Source organism: Dromiciops gliroides, chromosome 3 (assembly GCF_019393635.1).
Source record: "Dromiciops gliroides isolate mDroGli1 chromosome 3, mDroGli1.pri, whole genome shotgun sequence".
NCBI lineage: Eukaryota > Metazoa > Chordata > Mammalia > Microbiotheria > Microbiotheriidae > Dromiciops > Dromiciops gliroides.
In genome coordinates, this window is record NC_057863.1 from 645,539,657 (window position 1) to 645,559,360 (window position 19,704).

The window sequence follows — 19,704 nt, forward strand, 5'->3', positions numbered from 1 at the left end:
CTCCTTCCAGGACCTTGATACTTCGGAGCTCCCCAGAGGCTCTTGGCCCCCTCCTTCCCACCCCCACCTCAGCAACAGGGGACAAGAAAGCAGTTCAGTCGCAGAGAGTCGAGGAATGATGTTTAATTCTCCACCAGCCCAGCCCTGGCATGGGGAGGGGAGTGGGATTGGCCTCCAGGCATGACTTGGGGCCAGTGGCTACTCTTTAGGTCTCTCCTGCTGGACCTCCCTTGTGGGGAGCATAGCCCACACTGGGGAACAGAACAGCTCCATCCCACTTGTCCTCAGTCCCCTTTCCTATCTGGCCCCAGGAAGGGCACACTGGGATAGAGCGCTTCAGGAAAAGCTGGCCCAGGGCCCGTGAGCCTCTGCAGGTGCTGATAAACCAACCCTGGGGTGGGCAGTGCCAGGCCAAGCTCAGCTGGCCCATATCGGATGGTGCTGGTGTAGAGGCCCCTACTAGGAGCCAGGTAACCAGCGTGGACCAGGGTGGGTGGGGATGGGGAGTCAGGGGGGGAAGGGGGCCTGTGGAAGGGCTCCCCAGTGGGATAGGAGGCCGTGTAGCTCCAGGGCTTCATGGTCTCCCGCTTCAAGCTCCCTGCCCGGATGACAGAGGTGAACTCAGGCCGGGGAACTGGGTGTCTGGACTCGCCCTCATCACTGTCCTCACCACCTTCCCTGCCCGAGGTCTCTCCTTGGCTGCTGCTTCCTCTGACTGGCTCCAGTTTGATGCGTTTGCCCCGGGCATGACGGGGCCCAGGTTCGGGCTGGGAGGATCCTTGGTCAGCCTCCACCTGGGCCTTGGGCTCTGAAAGAGAAGATCACTGTGTAATAGTGATCCCTATTACTGTCATGTACCACGAGGGCAAAATCATTCCCCTCTTTGCGCCTCAGTTTCCCCATCTGGAAAATTAAAGGATTGGGTAATATAGCCTCCAAGGTCCCCTCTTGCTCTTACATTCCATGCTTTATGTTCTAACATTCTTCCAGCTCTGACATTCTAGGTTCTAAGGTCCCTCCCAGCCTTGGCATTCCCTGTTCTGAGGCCCCTCCAGTTCTGACATCCTAGGTTCTAAGGGCCCTCCCAGCTTCCCAGCTCTGACATTCCATACTCTAAGGTCCTTTTGGGTGAACACTCTCCTCTTCCATCCTGACATTCAGTGATTTTCTGAATCTGAGACTGTCTAACCATCGAAGGTTCTGGGGATCTCAGATCCTAGCTCTGGGGGTGTCTGATGTCAGGCTGGGTGGGATATGGGAATAGAAAGGGGTAGAATTTGGGGCCCTGTCCCCTTCCCCACCCTGCCTACCCTCTAGACCTATTCCCAATAGCATGGCACCTTTATAGCTATGGCCCAGGTACCTTTGATCTCAGGTTCTGGATCTGACAGATCCTCTGGGGGGCCAGTGCTAGGAAGTTGAAAAGTGTCCAAGGCCATGTGGCTGTTTTCCACCTGACTGTGGGTGAGAGGCAAGTGGTCACCATTCAGGTACTCCCCGCTCACTTTCTGAGGCCTCAGGTGCCAAGGATGTAGGTTTGGGGACAGGGGAACTCCTCAGCTGACAGGACACAAGTGGGGTGACCCCCTTCTTGAGGAATCTTTTATGGCCCCAGGGCCATCTCTTTCCAGCTCCCCAGGGTGGGCCCTGCACTCCAGCACTGGGTTTTCTGTCCCCACTAGAGAGAACTGGATACTCCAATTAGTTTTGACTTTTTTTTTTTTTTGGTGAGGCAATTAGGGTTAAGTGACTTGCCCACGGTCACGCAGCTAGTAAGTGTCAAGTGTCTGAGCTCACATTTGAACTCAGGTCCTCCTGAATCCAGGGCCAGTGCTTTATCCACTGCGCCACCTAGCTGCCCCCAATTAGTTTTGTCTTAGATGGAAAGTTTCCTCCATTCCCAGGGACTGGGTCTGCCCCCACCCCACCCCCCCAGACAGTGGCTCAGGCCTTCCTCACCTGAGTATGTAGCTGACCCAGACCACATGGCGCTCGCCTGGGCTCTTGCCACTGATGGCCACGGTGGCCACAGACTGAAGCCAGATGAAGCCTCCAGCCCTCTGCAGCCATCGGTAATAGCCTGTCACCACCTGCCCTTTGTCCAGCACTGGCCCAAGAGGGGAAGGCCAAGGCAGAGACAAGTGTCGATCAAAGTGGGAATTGGGAGACAGGGGGTTGGGAGCAGGGAAACATGAGGAGAGATGCAGACCACATCGAAGGTGGAAAAAGGAAGAGATGGGCAGAGAAATGGGGAGACACGGATGGGGAGAGACAGAGGCACAGGAGTCAGAAATGGGAAGAGAGATGTGGAGAGAGACAAAGAGACAGCATAAGTCCAAGAAACAAGAAGTATTAAGGAAGACACAAACAGATAAATGAAAATGGAAAAGAGACCACAGACGGTAAGTAAGAATCAGAGAAGCAGAGACACCTCTAGAGAAAAGAATCATAGATTTTTCAGGGGAAAGGGAAGGAGATTCCTGGCTTAACTTTTGTCCTCCTACTTAAGGATTCCCCTGAGGGCAGAATAAGGGTGAACAGATCGGAAGGTGTGCAACAGGGGTAAGACCTAAGAAAGGAATTCCTCATGGGTATTAATAACTGGATGGGAGGAACACAGTGGGTTCCTGGAGATAGAGGGTCAATGGAGGGGTAGAGGGGGTTCACGCACAGTCCAGGTGGCTCTGGCGAATTCCAGCCACGTCCTCCCCGTGGATATACTGGTAGCAACTTCGTCCAATCAGTTCTGAGGGACCCACATCCATGTAGTCACTGATCCTGCCAGGGTCCAAGGTGGAGTGCATTAGGATGAGCCATCTTCATGTCCTCTCTCCAACCCTCATCTTTCCTCTCATATCTCTAACCCTCTTCTCTTTCATCTCATCTTCCATCTCCTATCTCTCTATTTTCCTCATCCTCTCAACTGTTCTCTTCCTAGGCCACCTTTCCATTTTCTATCTGTCCATCCTCTATCCATCTCTTTCTCTTCTTTCTCTATTATTCTATCCTTTTCCTTCCATCCCTCTTTCTCCATTTGCAGAATCATAATCCAAACGTTGGAAAGGACCTCAGCAACTATCTATTCCAACCCACACTTGAAAACAATTTCTACTCAAACATATCTGACAAATGACCATCCAATGAAGAGACCTCCTGAGGCATCCCAGTCTCCTTTTGGACAGCTCTAATGGGTAGGAATTTTTTCCTGATGTCAAGACTAAATTTGCTTCTCTGCACCTTGAACTCATTGCTCCTGGGTCTTCCCTCTGGGATCAAATAAAAACAAATCCAGGGGCAGCTAGGTGGCGCAGTGGATAGAGCACTGGCCCTGGATTCAGGAAGAGCTGAGTTCAAATCTGGCCTCAGACCCTTGACACTTACTAGCTGTGTGACCCTGGACAAGTCACTTAACCCCAATTGCCTCACTAAAAAACAAAAACAAACCAAACAAACAAAAAAACCCACACAAATCTAGCCTCTCTTTCACAACAACCCTTCAAATATTTCAACATAACTATTATATGCCCTATGGGTCTTCTCTTCTCTGGGCTAGATATTTCCAGTTCTTTCCATCAATCCTCATATGGCATTGACTCAAGACCCTTCATCATCCTGGTTATTCTCTTCTGGACACTCTAGCTTATTAATGTCCTTTTTAATCTGATGCAATAAGAACTAAGCAGAACACTCCATGGTGACCTCACCATTTTGCATCTTTCTATTTCTCCTTCCCCATCTCTTTATCTTCAGTTTATCTACCACCATGTCCCCAGACCCTCATCTTCCATTCACAATATCTCCACTCCAAACCACACCTCCATATCCCCCATCATTGCACAATAATCTATTTCCAAATAGCCATCGACCATCTTATCCATTTCCCTTCTTTTCCTACTATAGTTCCTTCATCCATTTCCTTATTTCCAACTTCCTGTCCTTCAGATTCGTTCTCATCTCTCGCCCCAATTTCTTAATTTCCAGCTTCCCATCTATTGCCACCCATCTATTCTTAGCTCCCCATTTCCCTTTCTTTGGTTTCTTTGTCACATCTGTCCCTCCTCCATTTCTCTAATCTGTTTCTCCATCCCTGTAAAGTTGCTATCCAGCTATACTGTCTAAAATATCTAATGAGTGGTCACCAATAAATGATAAGCTTTAGCAAGAGTTTAGACTTTTAAGCATTTATTAAGGAGAATAAGAATTTGGTGAAGAGAGAGAAAGAGGCCTAGATGCCTACAGCTATCTATCTCAGGGAGCCAGCATTTCTAGCTCTCCTCCCCATGAGGTCCTGACGAGAGAGAGAGAGAGAGAGAGAGAGAGAGAGAGAGAGAGAGAGAGAGAGAGAGAGAGAGAGAGAGAGAGAGAGAGAGAACCACCCCTTCTTCGTCCCACAAGCCTCCTGTCTAACCCGGAAACATCAAACGTCACTTCCTGACGCCAAGGAACTGACCTCCCAAGCCACATGGCTTGCCCTCAGATGCATTCTGCTCATGGTGGAGCTTTCCTACAGTAACTCTCCAGCAGGTGGCATCACTTCAATTGTTATAATCCTTTATTTCTTTTCCCAATCTTTCCATATCTACTTTGTTTCTTCTATCCATTATTGACCAACACTCACCTATCTTCCATTTCTCACTCTCCCATTTCCTATCCCTCCCTTTGTCTTCCATCTTTCTATCCCTATTCCTCCTTCACTTATTTCCAAAGTGACATCTTTCCATCCTTCCTTCCCTACTGTCTCCATCCCTAACCTCACTCTCATTCCCAACTTTCCATCCCTCCACTCCATCTCCTCATCCTTATAACTCTTCCTATCTCACTACCCACTGCTTTCCACATCCATTCTCCATCAATTCATACTTTACGTGTTCTCCGTTTTCTGTCATTCTAACTCCACATATTTATCTCTTCCTCCTCCATGATCCTATTCCTAGCTTACGCTAACCCACCTCCCTAGCTTTCTTTCTCTCATTTCTCTATCCCTATCTCCTCACATTCATCTCTCCTCACCCCACTTCTCAGTCTCCACACCTCACCCATCACCTCACTCCTTAGTCCTCCCACCTGCTCTCACAGGAGATGATGGTCAAGGCCAGGCTGAGGCGAAAGACGAGTGTGTGGCCATGCAGGGGGAGTTCACTGAGTGGAGCTGGGGGCAAGGTGTGGCCTAGGGCGACGAGACCTAGCGCTTGGCCCCGTCGGGCTGTCAATAGCTGAGTCCGAAGCCGACCAGTCACATGAATTACCTGTGAGAGATATTTGAGACATGCACCTGGATAATGTAGGAGTATGGCCAGGAGTAGCTAGAAGCACTGAATTGAAGGGAACCTTATATTACCACGACACCCTTGTTTTACAAAGGACAAAACAGAACCAGAGCAACAAAGTGATTTTCCCGTCTCCTACTTATAGGGGGCTGAGCCTAAAATTGAAACCAGGCATGTTGATTCCAAATCCATGAATGTACAGTTTGAGGAGGACCATAGCAGGCTGGACACAAGGGTCCAGTTGGGAGGATTGACCGCCACTGGGGAGAGGAATGACCAATGGACAGAGGATAGAGCAGCCAGGTGGCAGAGTAGATAGAGGGCCAGGCCTGGACTCAGACAGATCTAAATTCAAATCTGACCTTGTACACTTAGCTAGTGTGACCTTGGGCCAGTCTATTTAACCTCTGCTTATCTCAGTTCCCTCCTCTATAAAATCATCTATATAAATTATAGCACCTACAAATGAGATAATAATTGTAAAGCATTTAGCACAGTGCTTGGCATGTAGTAAGTACTATGCAAATATTATTATTATTATTTAGCTTGGGAGAGGGACAGTTATAATTATTTATGTTATAAGTATATAATATTATCATGGTTACTCTATAGCTGGACAGAGGGACCATTATTTATTTAATTATAATTATGTTATAATTGCATAATATTACTATTATATAGCTGGACAGAGGAACAGACAACATCTAGGTTATGAGAAGTCCGGCTTGGCCAAAGACAAGGAAAGTGTTGAATGTTTATGTCACAACAGGGGCAGAGAATTGGGGAATGAAGGGCCCCAAGGAATCACTGGGAGTCATATTAGGGAAGGAGGGAGCCAGAGTCAGCTCAAGAGGGCTCCTCACTCACCTTATATCCCGAAGCCTTGACATGCAGCCCCCGCTTGGTGAGTGTGGATTTCATTCGGACAAAGAAGGACCGTTCAAAGGAGCCGGGTTGATTTCGAGGAGTATTCACAGCAGGGGGCAACTCTGAAGAAAGAGTTATGGGGAGAGGGTCAGGGTGTCTCTGGATAGTGACTCTCCCCTCCCAGTCCTTTTCAGAGTCATCTGGGATTCCCACATCCTCCCATCCCTCAAGATTCCTCACTTATCCAAGCTCATAAACCCTTAGGGCAGTCCCTCATATACAAGGTCATACCCCCCCCCACACACACATGTGAGCATGCACACACATGCATAATCACCCAAAGACTGGGAGACACACGGTCAATGCAGTCTCACTCAAACACAAATCCAGAAAGCCACAAACTACATGGTAAGCTACTTGGTCATTCATCAACACAACCACATACCATCATCATAGCCCATGATGCAGTGGAAAGTGTGCTGGGTTTGGAGTTAGAGGACCTGAGTTCAAATCCTGATTTTACTACTTATGTGACCACAGTCAAGTCATTTGAGTCCTCTTGGGCTCAGTTTCCTCATCTCTTAAATGAGGGGATTGGACTCCATGGAATCCAAGCCTACGACTCCTTCCAACTTTAGATGCTGTGATCATTCTTTTTTTTTTTCGGGGCAATGGGGGTTAAGTGACTTGCCCAGGGTCACATAGCTAATAAGTGTCAAGTGACTGAGGCCGGATTTGAACTCAGGTCCTCCTGAATCCAGGGCCGGTGCTCTATCCACTGTGCCACCTAGCTGACCCCTGTGATCATTCTTATGACTTACACCCCACTCAGTGCATCTTGGACTAACCAGCTGCTTCCCTAGCTGGGGTTTAGGCCAGAGGATTCGATTTACAAAAATCCCACTTAAGTCAGTATGGTAGATCACAAAGTGAAATGTAGCCAGGACCCCCAGCCCTCCCCTGGGAAGGACTCTTGGGGAGAGTTACCAGTCTCTGGGGCTTCAGAGATTGAGGAAGCTGAGGATGAAGAGGATGAAGAAGAGGAGGAAGAAGGGCCGGAAGGTGGTGCCCCAGGCCCAGGGGGTGGAGCCCTCAGCCCAAGCTGCTCCAGCACCTCTGAGTGGTCCCCCGGATGCACATAGTCAAACACGCTACTTCCAGTCAGCTCCACCTGTGGGCCATGGGGGTAGGGGTGGGATGCAGAGCAGAGGAGTGGTCAATCACTTGTTTGCCCTCTGCCCTACCCCAAGGCAACAGGAGAGAAATGTCCAGGTAAAGGGGAATTCCTTTCTTCCGTTGGCCAAGGAGAGGAGGGAGTGGGGCTGTCCATTCACTTGCTGTGGGGACAGCTCAGAACAAATCTCCTTTTTGCTCCTACCTTCTCTGTGTCCCTACCCTCTACCAATAGATTCCTTCTATCTCCAGGGTGCTCATCTATCTATTTATTTTAGGAAGGGGGAAGTGGACATAGAAGGAGTCCCTTCTGCTTTGGACTGATCTTTCTTCAAAATGGACTTTGAAATGCTCCACAACACCTGAATGTGTGTGTGTGTGTGTGTGTGTGTGTGTGTGTGTGTAGGTCAGGGACAGGGTCTGGCAAGGAATAGGCAGTATGTCAATGCAAGTATCTTGGGGCCCTGGACACCTGGGTCTTCACTGAAGAGGGAGAATACAGGGCAGGGGCCTGGCAGGAGGCATAGGATGCTTGGAGGGAAGGAGGCTAGAGGAAGAGTCTAGGTGTGCTTTTTCTTCTTCTTTTTTTTTTTTGTGGGACAATGAGGGTTAAGTGACTTGCCCAGGGTCACACAGTTAGTAAGTGTTAAGTGTCTGAGGTTGGATTTGAACTCAGGTTCTTCTGAATCCAGGGCCAGTGCTTTATCCACTGTGCCATCTAGCTGCTCCCTCTAGGAGCTCTTAACATCTAAGTCTTAAATGGTGGGGAGAAGGTCCCCAAAAGCCTAGGTCCATACAGAAGGGGAAGGAGAATCCAGGAGAAAGGAATTAGACCTGAAATCTTGAGTCTCCATAGGAAGAAGCTAGGGGAAATTCAGGGATAAGGTCTAGAGCCTGAATGCCCAGGGCCTCCACCTCCCATGCTTACCTGAGAGAGGCCCAGATAGATGGAAACCGTCTCTGAGATGTAGAGAAATTTCCCGTCCTGGTTCAAGGCGAACACGAATCCGTCCAGCGACTGGGGTGTTGGGGAGAGACCTGGAGAGGTGAGCTAGGGACCCATGGGGCCGGGGCACACCAGCTCCTCAGCTCCTCTAAGGAGTCTTGGAGGTAGGAGAAGAACCCTGGGGATGCTGTTGTTGACACCAGGTGGTGGCAGAGAGCTAGCCTGGCCCAGAGGGCTCTGCTATTAAGGGAGGTGGAAAGGGGTGGAAGAGGAGTGCAAGGAGGAATAGGAAACTCAGGGGCCTGGCTTTCCTCATCCTGATTTTGGGAGGTAGGGAAAGGGGAAGTTCAAAGTTTCCTGGCAGGGAAGGAAGGGGGCCTCTGGGACCTCACCTGAAGAATGTGGCCTCCCAAATGCTGTTCAAAGAGGTCAGTGAATAGGGCAGAAGTCTCTCTCCGTCCAGGGGCACCAGAGACTGAAGAGAAAAGGTAGGGTGGAGGCCTGAAGTTTATATAGCCCTCTGTATATCTGGCTGCCTCTCCCACCTCTTCACCCTTGGGCAAGTCATATGGCTTTTCTGGGTCTCAGTTTCCTCAGCTTAAGATGAGGGGATTGGTTCAGACAAAGGATAATGCCCCTTTTAGTTTAAAATCCCGTGGTTCTATACCCTCAGTTCAAAATCCTGTCTCCGATTATATCTTTGACCAGAGTCAAATCACCTAACCCCTTTGAATGAACCTCAGATTCCTCCTATTTGAAGTAAAGTCTTGGAATAGATTATTTCTCTAACTCTAAATCCTATTTGATTGTGCTCTCTGAAAACAGTGTCCCCACTCGTCTTTTTGCTTCCAGTCAGAGGAAGTGAGAATAGACTTATCAGGACCCTCTTCTGGAACCAATGCCCCTTTCTGGGGCTCTGCTGTGGTTTGGGTAGATCAGATAGCCTAGGACACACACACATACACACACACACACACACACACACACACACACACACACACACACACACACACACACCCTACACAACCTCGTTACTCACAGACAAGCAAAGCAGTGGAAAGAATTCTCAACTTGGAATGTCGAACTTGGAGTCACAAGACCCAGGTTGGAATCTTGACTCATGCTTTTACTCTCTTTTTAGGCGGGGGGTGGGGTGGGGTGGGGTGAGGCAATTGGGGTTAAGTGACTTGCCTAAGATCACACACCTAGTAAGTGTCAAGTGTCAAGTGTCTGAGGCCGGATTTGAACTCAGGTCCTCCTGACTCCAGGGCCAGTGCTCTATCCACTGTCCACTGTGCCACCTAGCTGCCCCCATGCTTTTATTCTTTTTTATCTATCTATCTATCTATCTATCTATCTATCTATCTATCTATCTATCTATCTATCTATCTATCTATCTATCTATTTGTTTATTTATTTATTTATTTTGCAGGGCATTGGGGGTGAAGTGACTTGCCCAGGGTCACACAGCTAGTAAGTGTCAAGTGTCTGAGGCCGGATTTGAACTCAGGTACTCCTGAATCCAGGGCCGGTGCTTTATCCACTTCGCCACCTAGCTGCCCCCCCCCAATGCTTTTAATATTAAGCAAACCTCTCTGGGCCTCAGATTCCCTACCTATAAAATTATCTGTTATTCTATGATGTTCTATCACTCATACAGAGTCAGGCAAGGCATCAATTCAACATGCTCAAAATACCCAGACATAGAGATACAGAGATCAGGTAATTCACCACACAGATTCCCTCACCCTACTCTCCAGAAGAATAGGATTACTCAATTCTACTTTTAGAGAAGTTGTCCGTTAATTCCACAGACGTAGAGGCAGTCACACGCATGCTGCTGCTTCCGTCTATTTCTTTGGGCTGCGGCTTTCAGCACCAAGGTCAGGGACCAGAGCCGAGAACTAAGTTCCAGCTGATTCAGAAACACCCAGAACAAACCTCCCACGAACCCACTGCTCCCTGCCTCCCCTAGCAGAAGAGTCCAAGGAAGGCAGCAGTGAGAATAACCTAAGAGAGGCAGCGGAGTCTTAGTGATCTCCCAGGGGCAGAAGCCTCTTTCCCCAAACTTGGGAGAGGGGGGAGGACAGGAGCATCTTCCTCCTCACCAGCCTGGGAGAGGGATGAAATGAGCTCTAAATTTCTGCTGGCTGTATTCTTTCAGCACGCAGCATGTCTTTTCTAACACTGATCATAGAACCAAACCAGCCTGTTTCCCTGCTCCCAGAATCTAATATCTGGAAAGGGCCCAACAACTTTTCCCTAGTCCCTCCCACCTCCAACCTAGATCTGGACCCAGGCATCCCTTCCACTTGAGATCTTCCTTACTCCAATGGGACCTGGGTGTGTTTTCCCCCACACCTCCAATCCTCCTTCCCCAAGGCACTAACATTCCCCCACTGGTGGCCAGCTCCCTCCCCGGGCTCCCAGCCTGGGTGCAGCCGGCAGCAAACAATGCCTGTGGAAGGGGGTGGGGGGGAACAAGCTCCCAAGCTCACAAACAGCTCCCCCTGACAGACAGGGGAAACAATGCCTTCCCCGATAATTGTCGCAATTTTCTCTGTCATTTCCCTTAATTCTCTCATTTTTCCTTGCTGCAAATAACCCCTCGGGTCAGACAGAGCCCGCCTATAATTAAAAACGTTTAATGGGGGAATTAGAAAGCTGCTGGCAGGGAGCTGGGTGGAGGAGGGAGAAGGAGGATCAGGTGCCTCCCCTTCCCCCCCAACAATTCTCCAGTCCCAGTCCCAGACCTCTGCTCTTCTCTCAGGCACTGGGCAGGAAGAGGGCAGCTGGGAGGTATTCAGGCCTCATTTCTCCCTCCCCAATGTATCCCTTTTTTCTGTCTCCCCACATCACTCTTCCCTCTTCTCCCTCTCACCCCAATTCAGTCTCTTCCCATCCTAGTTCTCACACTCTTTTATCCCCAGCCCACTTCTCACCTCCACCTCATCCCATGCCCCTTAGATCCCCTCCTCACCCTCCCTTCAGCTGCCCTTATTCCTCTCTCTCTCCTCCACTGGCACTTCTCTCTGCTCCCCCCTTCCTTCTTTTCTTTTCCTTCCTTCTCTTATCTTTATCGTGTCCCCTCAGGCCGATCCCAACATTCTTTTTTCCCTCCTCACAGTTCTACTGCCCCCAGCACTCCTGTTTCTGCACCTGTCCTCACTTCCCAACTCACCTCTTCTCCAAATGCCCTTCTCTGCCTCCAACCTGACACATTCCGATTTCTCCCTGAGTTCTGTGGCCACCCTCACTCGCCTGCTCCTCTCTTCTTGCCTATACGATTCCCCAGACACACCCATGGCCTTCTGCCTACCTATTTCTGCTCACTCCCCATCTCTTTTCCTCATTTCTAGAACTCCAGTCTCTCAACCTTTTCTGAATTTTCCCACTTCCCTCAACTTCTGTCCATTCCCTCAACTCACATGACCCCCATAGTTACTCCCTCCCATCTTATTTGACTCTTCTTCCTTCATCTCATTCTCCACCTTAGCCTTCTTCCTCCTCTCCCAAACTTAAGACCATCTAGTCATTTCCATATCCCTCCCATTCCTCTCACTTCTCTTTCCCCCAGACCCTCACCCCACCCTGACTACAGAGTGGATAAAGTGGTGGACTTGGGATCCAGGAACATCCCAGACTCGAATATCTCCTTCCTCACTTACTAACTGTGTGACCTGCTTCAGAAAATTGCTTGTTCTCTGGGCCTCACTTTCTTCACTAAAAAAATGCAGATAATAATAGTGCCTACCTCCCAGGGGGTGTTGAGGGTGAATGGAGATACCATACTAGGGGCTCTGTGCCCCTTAAAGTGCTCTACATATATACATGTTAGTTATTATACTTCCACATTTAATAATAATCACAGTAGCTTGCACTCATTTATCAATGTAATATTTGCAAAGCATTTTACAAATGTTTTCTCATTTGGCCCGCACAATGACCCTGGGAGGTAGGTGTTATTTCCATTTTTTTTTGTTGCTATGGCTGCTGTTTAGTCATTTCAGTCATGTCCAACGACTCATGACCCCTATTTGGGCTTTTCTTGGCAGAGATACTGGAGTGGTTTTCCATTTCCTTCAGCTCATTTTACAGATGAGGAAATTGAGACAAACAGGGTGAAGTGACTTGCCCAGGGTCACATGGCTAGTGAGTGCCTGAGGCCAGATTTGAACTCAGGAAGATGAGTCTTTGTTATTCCAAGGCCTGGCACTCTATCTGCTGCACCACCTAACTGCCCATCTTCATTTTATAGATGATCAAATTGAGACTGAGAGGTTAAGTGACTTGCCCAGGGTTACTTAACTAGGAAATGACTGAGGCCAGCTTTGAATTCAGGTCTTCTTGATTCCAGGTCCAGCATTCTATCTGCTGTGCCACATAGCTACCTCCAGCTAGGATATATTTCCCCATAACCAACCCCCTTTACTACTCAATCCCCACTCCTAATTTTTTTTTTTGCTTTCTATTCCTTTTCACTCACTCCCTTTGCCCTCCCACCATCCCCTCTCCAACTTATATCAGTTTTTCCCAAATGTTTGATTGTCTCTCCCCGATCCTCTCTCCCACCCTCTCCATCCATTAGCAGCACCTCCATCTGTCTCCCCCTCTACATCAGCTCACTCTTCTCAACTCCCTAACCCCACTTCCCTTGGGTCTCAGACCTTGAAAGGGTCTAGCCAGATTAGGTATAGATTAAATAACACCCTGGACAGCTATCTGTATGTGTGAGTGGTGTGTGTGTGTGTGTGTGTGTGTGTGTGTGTGTGTGTGTGTGCAGGCAATGGGAACCCTCTTCAGAGATAATAGGGCTATAAGGTTATAGCTGGGAGACACCTCTGAGATCATCTAGTCATTTTATAGAAGAGGAGATTGGAGAGGTTGATAAACTAGCTCAAGGTCACACAGATGGTAAATGGTAAAACTGAGGCTCGAACCCAGCAATTGTGACTCCAAATTTTGGGCTCTCTCCACCTCACCACACTGGAGTCATTCTCTCTATCCAGTATCCAGGAGGCTCAAGCTTCCCCTCTCCCTGTCCTTGCCTCTCCAATCCTGCCCATTCTGCCCCAGGAAGATGGGCCAAACGAGGTTAGGAAGTGGAGGGTGGATCTCTGAAGATTATCAGACACTCCCTTCTGCCTCTGCACTTGAGTAGGGTGACTAGGACAAGGCAGAAGTCGCCCCAGTGTCTGGAACCCAGCTCCCTCCCACAGTACAGGGCACACTTGGTATTCCTCTCGCTCTCTCTGGCTTGTCTCCACCACAGCCGGCCTGGGGATGGGAGCTGCATCTTTAAGGAGGCTCAGCTTTCCCCACTTCCCCTAGAAGGGGGGTACTCAGATACCAGAGTTCCCCTGCTTTGGGGGACAGAGAGCTAGGGGAACTGAGATAGGGGCGCTGAGATGCTTGGGTCCTGCCAGCTACAAGGACGTGGGGTTGGCAGGACATTTGTGCCCCCTCCCCCCGCCCAACTAAGGAGGGGTGGGGGCAGAGATGGCAGCCAGCTCTGAAGATCTCAAAGCATTTTTAGCCATTCCCTGTACCTATGTTCCCCCTCCCCCTCCCCCCTTCAGAGACTGCAGGGTTGGAGGAAGGACAATGACCTGCCCCAGAAGTCAGAGAAACGTGTCTAGATTGCAATGGAAAAGAGGAAGGTTGTCAATTTCTTCTCTCCCCCTGTCTCACAGTGATGGAAACACTCTCTCAGACACAGGACCTTCCCCACTCTTCTTTTGAGCTAAAAGGTATCTTAGACATCCATCCTAACTAGATTATTTTATGGATTAGGGAACTGAGGTTCAAAAGGAAGAGACTTGGCCAAGGTCACACAAAGAATCAGGTCAAAGCATGAGCCCAGGTCAGCTGACTTTCAGACCAGGGTTTAATCCTTTATAACAATCTACTACCCTCTTCTCCTTCCTCTCCTTAGCTCCCTCCCACTCCCCTTCCCAACCCCCACCCCACCTCCATCAGATACTTTAGGTCAGGGAAAGGGAAGGCAACAGAGGGACAAAGAGAAGCATGAGACACAGAGAGAAGAATGAAGGATGGAGGGAGAGACAGTTATAGAGGGCAAATGGAGACACTGAGGGGCAGAGAAGAAAGGGAGGGATGAGCTACAGAGAGAAAAGAGACTGAGGGATACAGGGAAGACAGCTATAGAAAGGAGGCAACAGAGAAAATGGGAGGCTGAGGGACAGAGGGGGGAAATTGAAGAACGGGATGAGGAGAGACAGGGAGGGTATGTAATTGAGGGACAGAGAGGAATCTGAGCTACAAAGAAGGGAAAACACAATATGGAGACAGCTACAGAGAAGGGGAGACAGGGATAGAGGGAAATCAGGCACAGATAGGAGGGACACTGATGGACAAAGGAGAGACTGGAATGAAGTGGGGGTGACTGAGGGATAGAAAGGGAGAAATTGAGGGGGAAAAAGGGAAGAACCACAGACATGGGAAACTGAGGGATAGGGGTGAGAGTGAAAGGCAGGGAAAGGGGTAAAGGGCAGAGAGAAGGGAAAATGAGAAACAACCTGTGAAAGGAGACTGGGACAGAGATGGGGAAACTGAGGCACATGGAGAGCAGAGAGAGAAGGACAGAGAGAAGGGAGACTGACGAAGGGGGAGAGAATGAAAGAGAGGTGTAGGACAAGTAGCAGAGGGCAGGGCCTGGGATTCACTTCCTTGATCTCCCCCCCTTATTCTCCCCTCCCCGGGTGCCTGTTGCACCAACGAGGCTAATTGCAGGCACATTAACTCACATTGGCCTCCTGGAGAGCTGAGGGTCGGGTGGGGTGAATGCCGTAGAGTGAGACTTTGAAGCTAGCTTTCTTGCTGCATTCCCTGTGGTCCCAGAGCCGAGAGGTCGCTCATTTTAGCTTTTACCCTTCTGCCTGAATTATTCGGGTCTTGGATTCTCATAGCTGCCGCTTCTCTCTCTCTCTCTCTCTCTCTCTCTCTCTCTCTCTCTCTCTCTCTCTCTCTCTCTCTCTCTCTCTCTTTCTCTCTCTCTCTGCTTTACATTCACACCCCAGGAGAAACTCCCACTCTTCCCCCTTAATCTTTGGAGTGGCAATTAGAACGCTTAGAGATCCTTTGTGGAGAGAAGACCCTCAAAGGAGAAGCCTGTCTCAGGCAGAAGTCGGAGTCAGAATGGACTTTAGCGGTCATGGAGCCCAGTCTTCTTCCTCAGTTTACAAAAAAGGAAGCTGAAACTCAAAAAGGAAACGGAGTATATTTGGGACTCTACCTCGGGCATCCTGACTCCCAGCCCTGGGTTTGTCCCCGAGTGCTTATTCCTCATTTTTCTGAATTGTAGAGATGAAGGTGGAGGGGAGCGAGGATGGGAAGACCCCACACTGACTGTCTCCTTCAAAAGACAAGGACGGTGCAAGGAGAGCTTGGAGTTAGAATGTCGGGGGCCTGTCCCTGACTTTCTTTGTGATGTTGGACAAGTTCCTTTCCAACCCTGGGCCTCACTTTCTCTCCCTGTGAAATGGGAACCTCGAACTGGAGAGCGTTTCTAAAAGGTCGCTCTGAGCCTATGAAGAGGTTGGAGACTGAGGACACGGAAATCTATTCCTTCTATCCAGAAGCCAGTACTCCTGGGTCCTCTTGAGCTTCGGGGTGGATAAGGGTGGGGTGAAGGCAGAAAAAGAGCTGAGGCGCCCCTCCTCGCCCGCGCCCCCCTCCCCCGGCTCCTGGAGACAATAGGCAGATGTTTATCCGGATTTCCAAGCGCACGCTCCGCGGCGGCTAATTCCCGGGTGGGTAATGACTGTAATCAGTGCTCGCGGTAATGCCGGATTCTCTAGGCGCTGGTTAATTTGCGTAATTACAGCCTTAGAAGCCGCATTATTTAAATGGCGATTTATCGCGGTCCTAATCAATGCTATTTTCTCGGCCCCCCACCATCCCCTCCTTTCCCCTCCCCTCTACTAGGTGGTGTGGGAACCCGGGGCTCAGCTGGGCTGGGACTCGGACGCCTGGGGCCCCTGCAGGAAGGGTCTGCGCCCCCGCCAGGTTCCTCTGCCCCAGCGCCAGATGTAGCCACAGTTGGCCGCCCAGTTCCGAGCATCCCTCCCAGGGTGAAGGGGAAGCAGAAACTTCTGGTCCCGTCTGTCCCACTGCCAGGGCTGGGCACTCGGGAGCCAGCGTTCCTTGGGTAATCCTGACAGGACTGAGGATGCAGAGACTGGGCTCCCTTCTGTGGTCCTCCTGGCAGGCCTGGAAGCAGGGGCACCAGGGTCCTGTCCTCTGGCCTCCCGTCCATTGGCCTCAGATCATGGCGAGACAGGAGGATCAGGCACTCGGGTCCCTTGTGTGCTCCCATCTCAGGGCTGGGGGCAGGGACGCCTCCCCCACCTGCACGGGCTGGACAGAGGGATATCAGAGTGCCGTTTACCCTTCTGTCAAGGCTAGGGGCGGGCCCAGCGACCCCAGGGTTCCCTTTGTCTTTGGGCACAGGGACACCAAGGTCTCCCCCACCTATGAGGGCAGGGAACAAGAGCCCTAGGGTGCTTTCTCTCCTTTTGCCAGAGCTTTATACGGATACTTGGTCCTCTTTGCGTTTCTGGTGGCTCAGATCCTGGGATCCCAGGGTACCCTCAGTGTTACCTGGCGCTGGTGGCGGGTCGGCTCTGGGTGAACTCCAGGGAGGATCCCCGAGGGCAGCAAAATCCCGCAGGCGGAGGTAGGTGATGCTGAGCCGCACGATGGACGCCTTGTCCAGCTGGCTCGTGATGGCGCTGGGCAGGGGCAGCGTCTTCGCCAGCTCATAAAATTCGAAGTTCTCTTTGCCCCGGCGGGAGCGGGCCGCATTCCGGGACTTCTCCTTCCGCAAGGCCTGCAGACTTCAGGAGTGGGTGAAAGATCACTATGGGCCTCACCCCTAGCCAGGGGAGAGAAATGGGCCTCTTTGGGAAGGAGACACTGACCGGAGACCAGGAATGGATCTGATGGAGGGGGCAGGGACAGAACGCAGGGTAAGAATTCCAAATGGGAGGGGACCTAACGCTGAGTGAGAATCCCTCCTAGGGGGCGGGGACAGAAGTGGGTGAACACTCTCCAAGTGGGCAGAGACTGAGCCCTAAGTAAGAGTTTCATTGTCTGGTGGGCGGGGTCAGAACGTTGGGTGAGAAAGCTGAATGGATGCGGATAGAATGTTGACAGTTCTACCATCTAGAGAATAGGGCTGAGCTTGGTGTGAACATCCTTAATGGACGGGAACAGAGTTCTGAGTGAGAATCCCACCTCTGAAGGGGCGGAGACAAAACTCTGGGTGAGAATTCTATCGGTATTGGGAGGGGCCTCGGGAGGAGGCGGGTCTTGCTCACCAGGGCACGGGCGGGGCTTTGACCAGCAGTCCCTGAAGGAAATCCCACTCGACGCTGACGCACTTGACCTCGCTTCCTGAGAAGTGGGCCGCCATATCTGCGCCCCGAAAGCCTGGCTGGGGCTTGGGTAGTCTTAGAGCGGGGGGTGGGATTCACGGACCTGGGCACCTGCAGTAGGAGGAGAAAGCAATGGTTAAGACACATCAGGTACCCCGGAGTCCCCAGCTACCTGCTGCCTTATTCCCTCCCCCCTCCCCCAGCAGAAGCTGAGTCCTGTCCAAGAGAGGGAGTCTGGGGAAGCTCCCGCTGGCCTAGCTTAAGGCTTCCAGGACCTCGCGGTTCAGAGTTCCGAACGACCGATTTCTTTCCGTGATTAGCCTTGAATATGCCCCTGCGCAGCTCACGGCCTCAGTCTGCCCCTCAGGAGGACCACGCGCCCTCAATGCCATTCCACCCGGGAGTGGTTGAGGTGTCGAAGGCGCTGGGGCATTCCTGGACCTGCCACCCCTTTCCAGCCCCCAGGCTTTGGGGACTCGGATAGCCCCGACTTACACATTTCCCGCAGCCCCTAGTCCTCCTCCCTAACCAGGCGAGTTTCTCTCTCAGAAACCCAGGCAGCTCCTCTCCCCGCAAGCAAGCCCGCGTGGGGCCGCCAGTGCGCGCGGACGTGCCCAGCCTCCCAGTCCTCAGCCGCCCGCGCCGGGCCGGCTCCCGCATACCAATGGGGGCCCACGCGGCGCGCATACGGATCGGGACCGGCCCGCGCCCTGCATACCAAGCGACGACCCCGATAGAGCAGGCGGCGGGAGCTGGGCCATTGGGAAATGAGAGGACCCGGCAACTCAACCTAAGACCTAGACGGCCCGAGTCTCCCAGCTTTCCAGCCATCTATCTGTATTTATTCCCGTCCCTCCCCCCCCTCCACCGCCAGCCTCCTTACTGCCTAGACTTCCACCCTCTCTCATTTCCCCTTGCCCTGCAGCTGTCCTGGGGAGACCCTGGACCTCAAGTGGGAGAAGGTAAGGGGGAGGCAGCTGACCTCTCCTCCTCAGGTCGTAGGGTCTCTGATTCCCACCCCCACCCTCACTTCGCTGCCTCGAAAGAAAGCCACGTGTTCAGGGCATAGCGACCCCAGCCCCTCTCCCCAAGCCCACCCCTCCCCCCATCCATCTCCTCTTTCTCTAGAACCTCCTCAGGATCTAGGAATCCCCCTAGTCTCAGATGTCCAGCGCCTTCCCTCCTCAGTCTCCGTGGGACCCAGGTGTCTGCATCCTCCCTCCCCCACCCCCCCCAAGTCAACTGGCTGTCTGGATCGCCTCTTTCGCTGGGACTTAACAGTCCAGCACACTCTCCCATCCGCTTTGGGCCTCTGCAAGGACCAAGGCATCCCAGCTCGTCTTGCTCTTGGAGTCAGTATTCAAGCACTCTCCTTCCTCCCCTCGACCCAGGAGTCCAGCTCCCAAACCCCTGGAGGACCGAAGTGGCTGTACTCCTCTATCAGCCTTCTCGGAAGCCAGTTGTCTAGACTGCCTCTTTCCCTAGAATCCAGGTAAAGGGTCCCCTCTCTTACCAGCACCGAAGTATCCCGGCCCCCTCTTTTTCTGTCACCCAGACTTCTGGGCTTCCTTTCTCTCTCGGACCAAAGTGTCCAACTCACTGTCCTCCTCCAACCTTTCCCACCGAATTACCCGGCTCCATGGCAGTCGCCCGCCTCTGGCTCGGTGTCCCGGGGGGGTCCGGATGCAGTGCTGTAACGGTCCGGTCCAACAGGGAAGCTGGGGGCCGCTCCATAGGCCCTAAAGCTCCCGCCGGGATCCGCGGGGCTCGGGAGGTGCTCACACCCCGAGCTGGCACCAGGGCCGCTTCTCACATGGAGAGCCTTGGACATCGCCGGCTGCCGGGATGGGCGGAGTTTTCAGAGCTCCGCCCCCAGAAGCCCTTAAGGCCCCATTACCCCCTTCCAGGATGAGAACCCCCTTTCCCCAAATCAGCACGGTCTCAAGAGTCATAGCAGGGGCGGAGCAGGGGAACGTCCCCTCTTTCCTACCATTCAAGTATCAATGAGACTTGCCTCCCACAGAATGTCTCTAAACTCCCTCCCTTTCTCAGG

General features: G+C 51.6%; 1 protein-coding gene across 5 annotated transcripts; it reads right to left on the minus strand.

Annotated features, from left to right (window-relative positions):
- Window positions 1–132: 132 nt before the first annotated feature.
- NPAS1 (neuronal PAS domain protein 1) lies at window positions 133–19,456 on the minus strand. Of its 5 annotated transcripts, none has more exons than XM_043995891.1 (12): window positions 19,283–19,456; window positions 17,595–17,762; window positions 16,876–17,111; window positions 8,646–8,728; window positions 8,236–8,325; window positions 7,122–7,305; window positions 6,135–6,256; window positions 5,065–5,246; window positions 2,672–2,778; window positions 1,960–2,107; window positions 1,364–1,458; window positions 133–808 (listed from the first exon to the last, which is right to left on the minus strand). In XM_043995891.1, exons 2-12 carry the CDS (start codon window positions 17,687–17,689, stop codon window positions 285–287), a joined length of 1,866 nt encoding a protein of 621 aa, XP_043851826.1. In that variant the 5' UTR covers window positions 17,690–17,762; window positions 19,283–19,456; the 3' UTR covers window positions 133–284. The 5 variants fall into 5 exon arrangements, with proteins under 5 accessions (XP_043851826.1, XP_043851829.1, XP_043851828.1 ...); XM_043995894.1 differs by lacking the exon at window positions 19,283–19,456 and adding an exon at window positions 19,165–19,215; XM_043995893.1 differs by lacking the exon at window positions 19,283–19,456 and adding an exon at window positions 18,783–18,861.
- Between the last annotated feature and the right edge of the window lie 248 nt (window positions 19,457–19,704).

What these genes read in the sequence shown, in the direction of transcription:
- NPAS1 (XM_043995891.1), bottom strand. Translation starts at nt 17,689, where the DNA reads ATGGCGGCCCACTTCTCAGGAAGCGAGGTCAAGTGCGTCAGCGTCGAG. An exon ending in ATCATCTCCTGTGAGAGCAG is followed by an intron (nt 2,779 to 5,064) that starts GTGGGAGGACTA and finishes GGACCCTGGCAG; the next exon opens with GATCAGTGACTACATGGATG. An exon ending in TGGGTCAGCTACATACTCAG is followed by an intron (nt 1,459 to 1,959) that starts GTGAGGAAGGCC and finishes TCTCACCCACAG; the next exon opens with TCAGGTGGAAAACAGCCACA.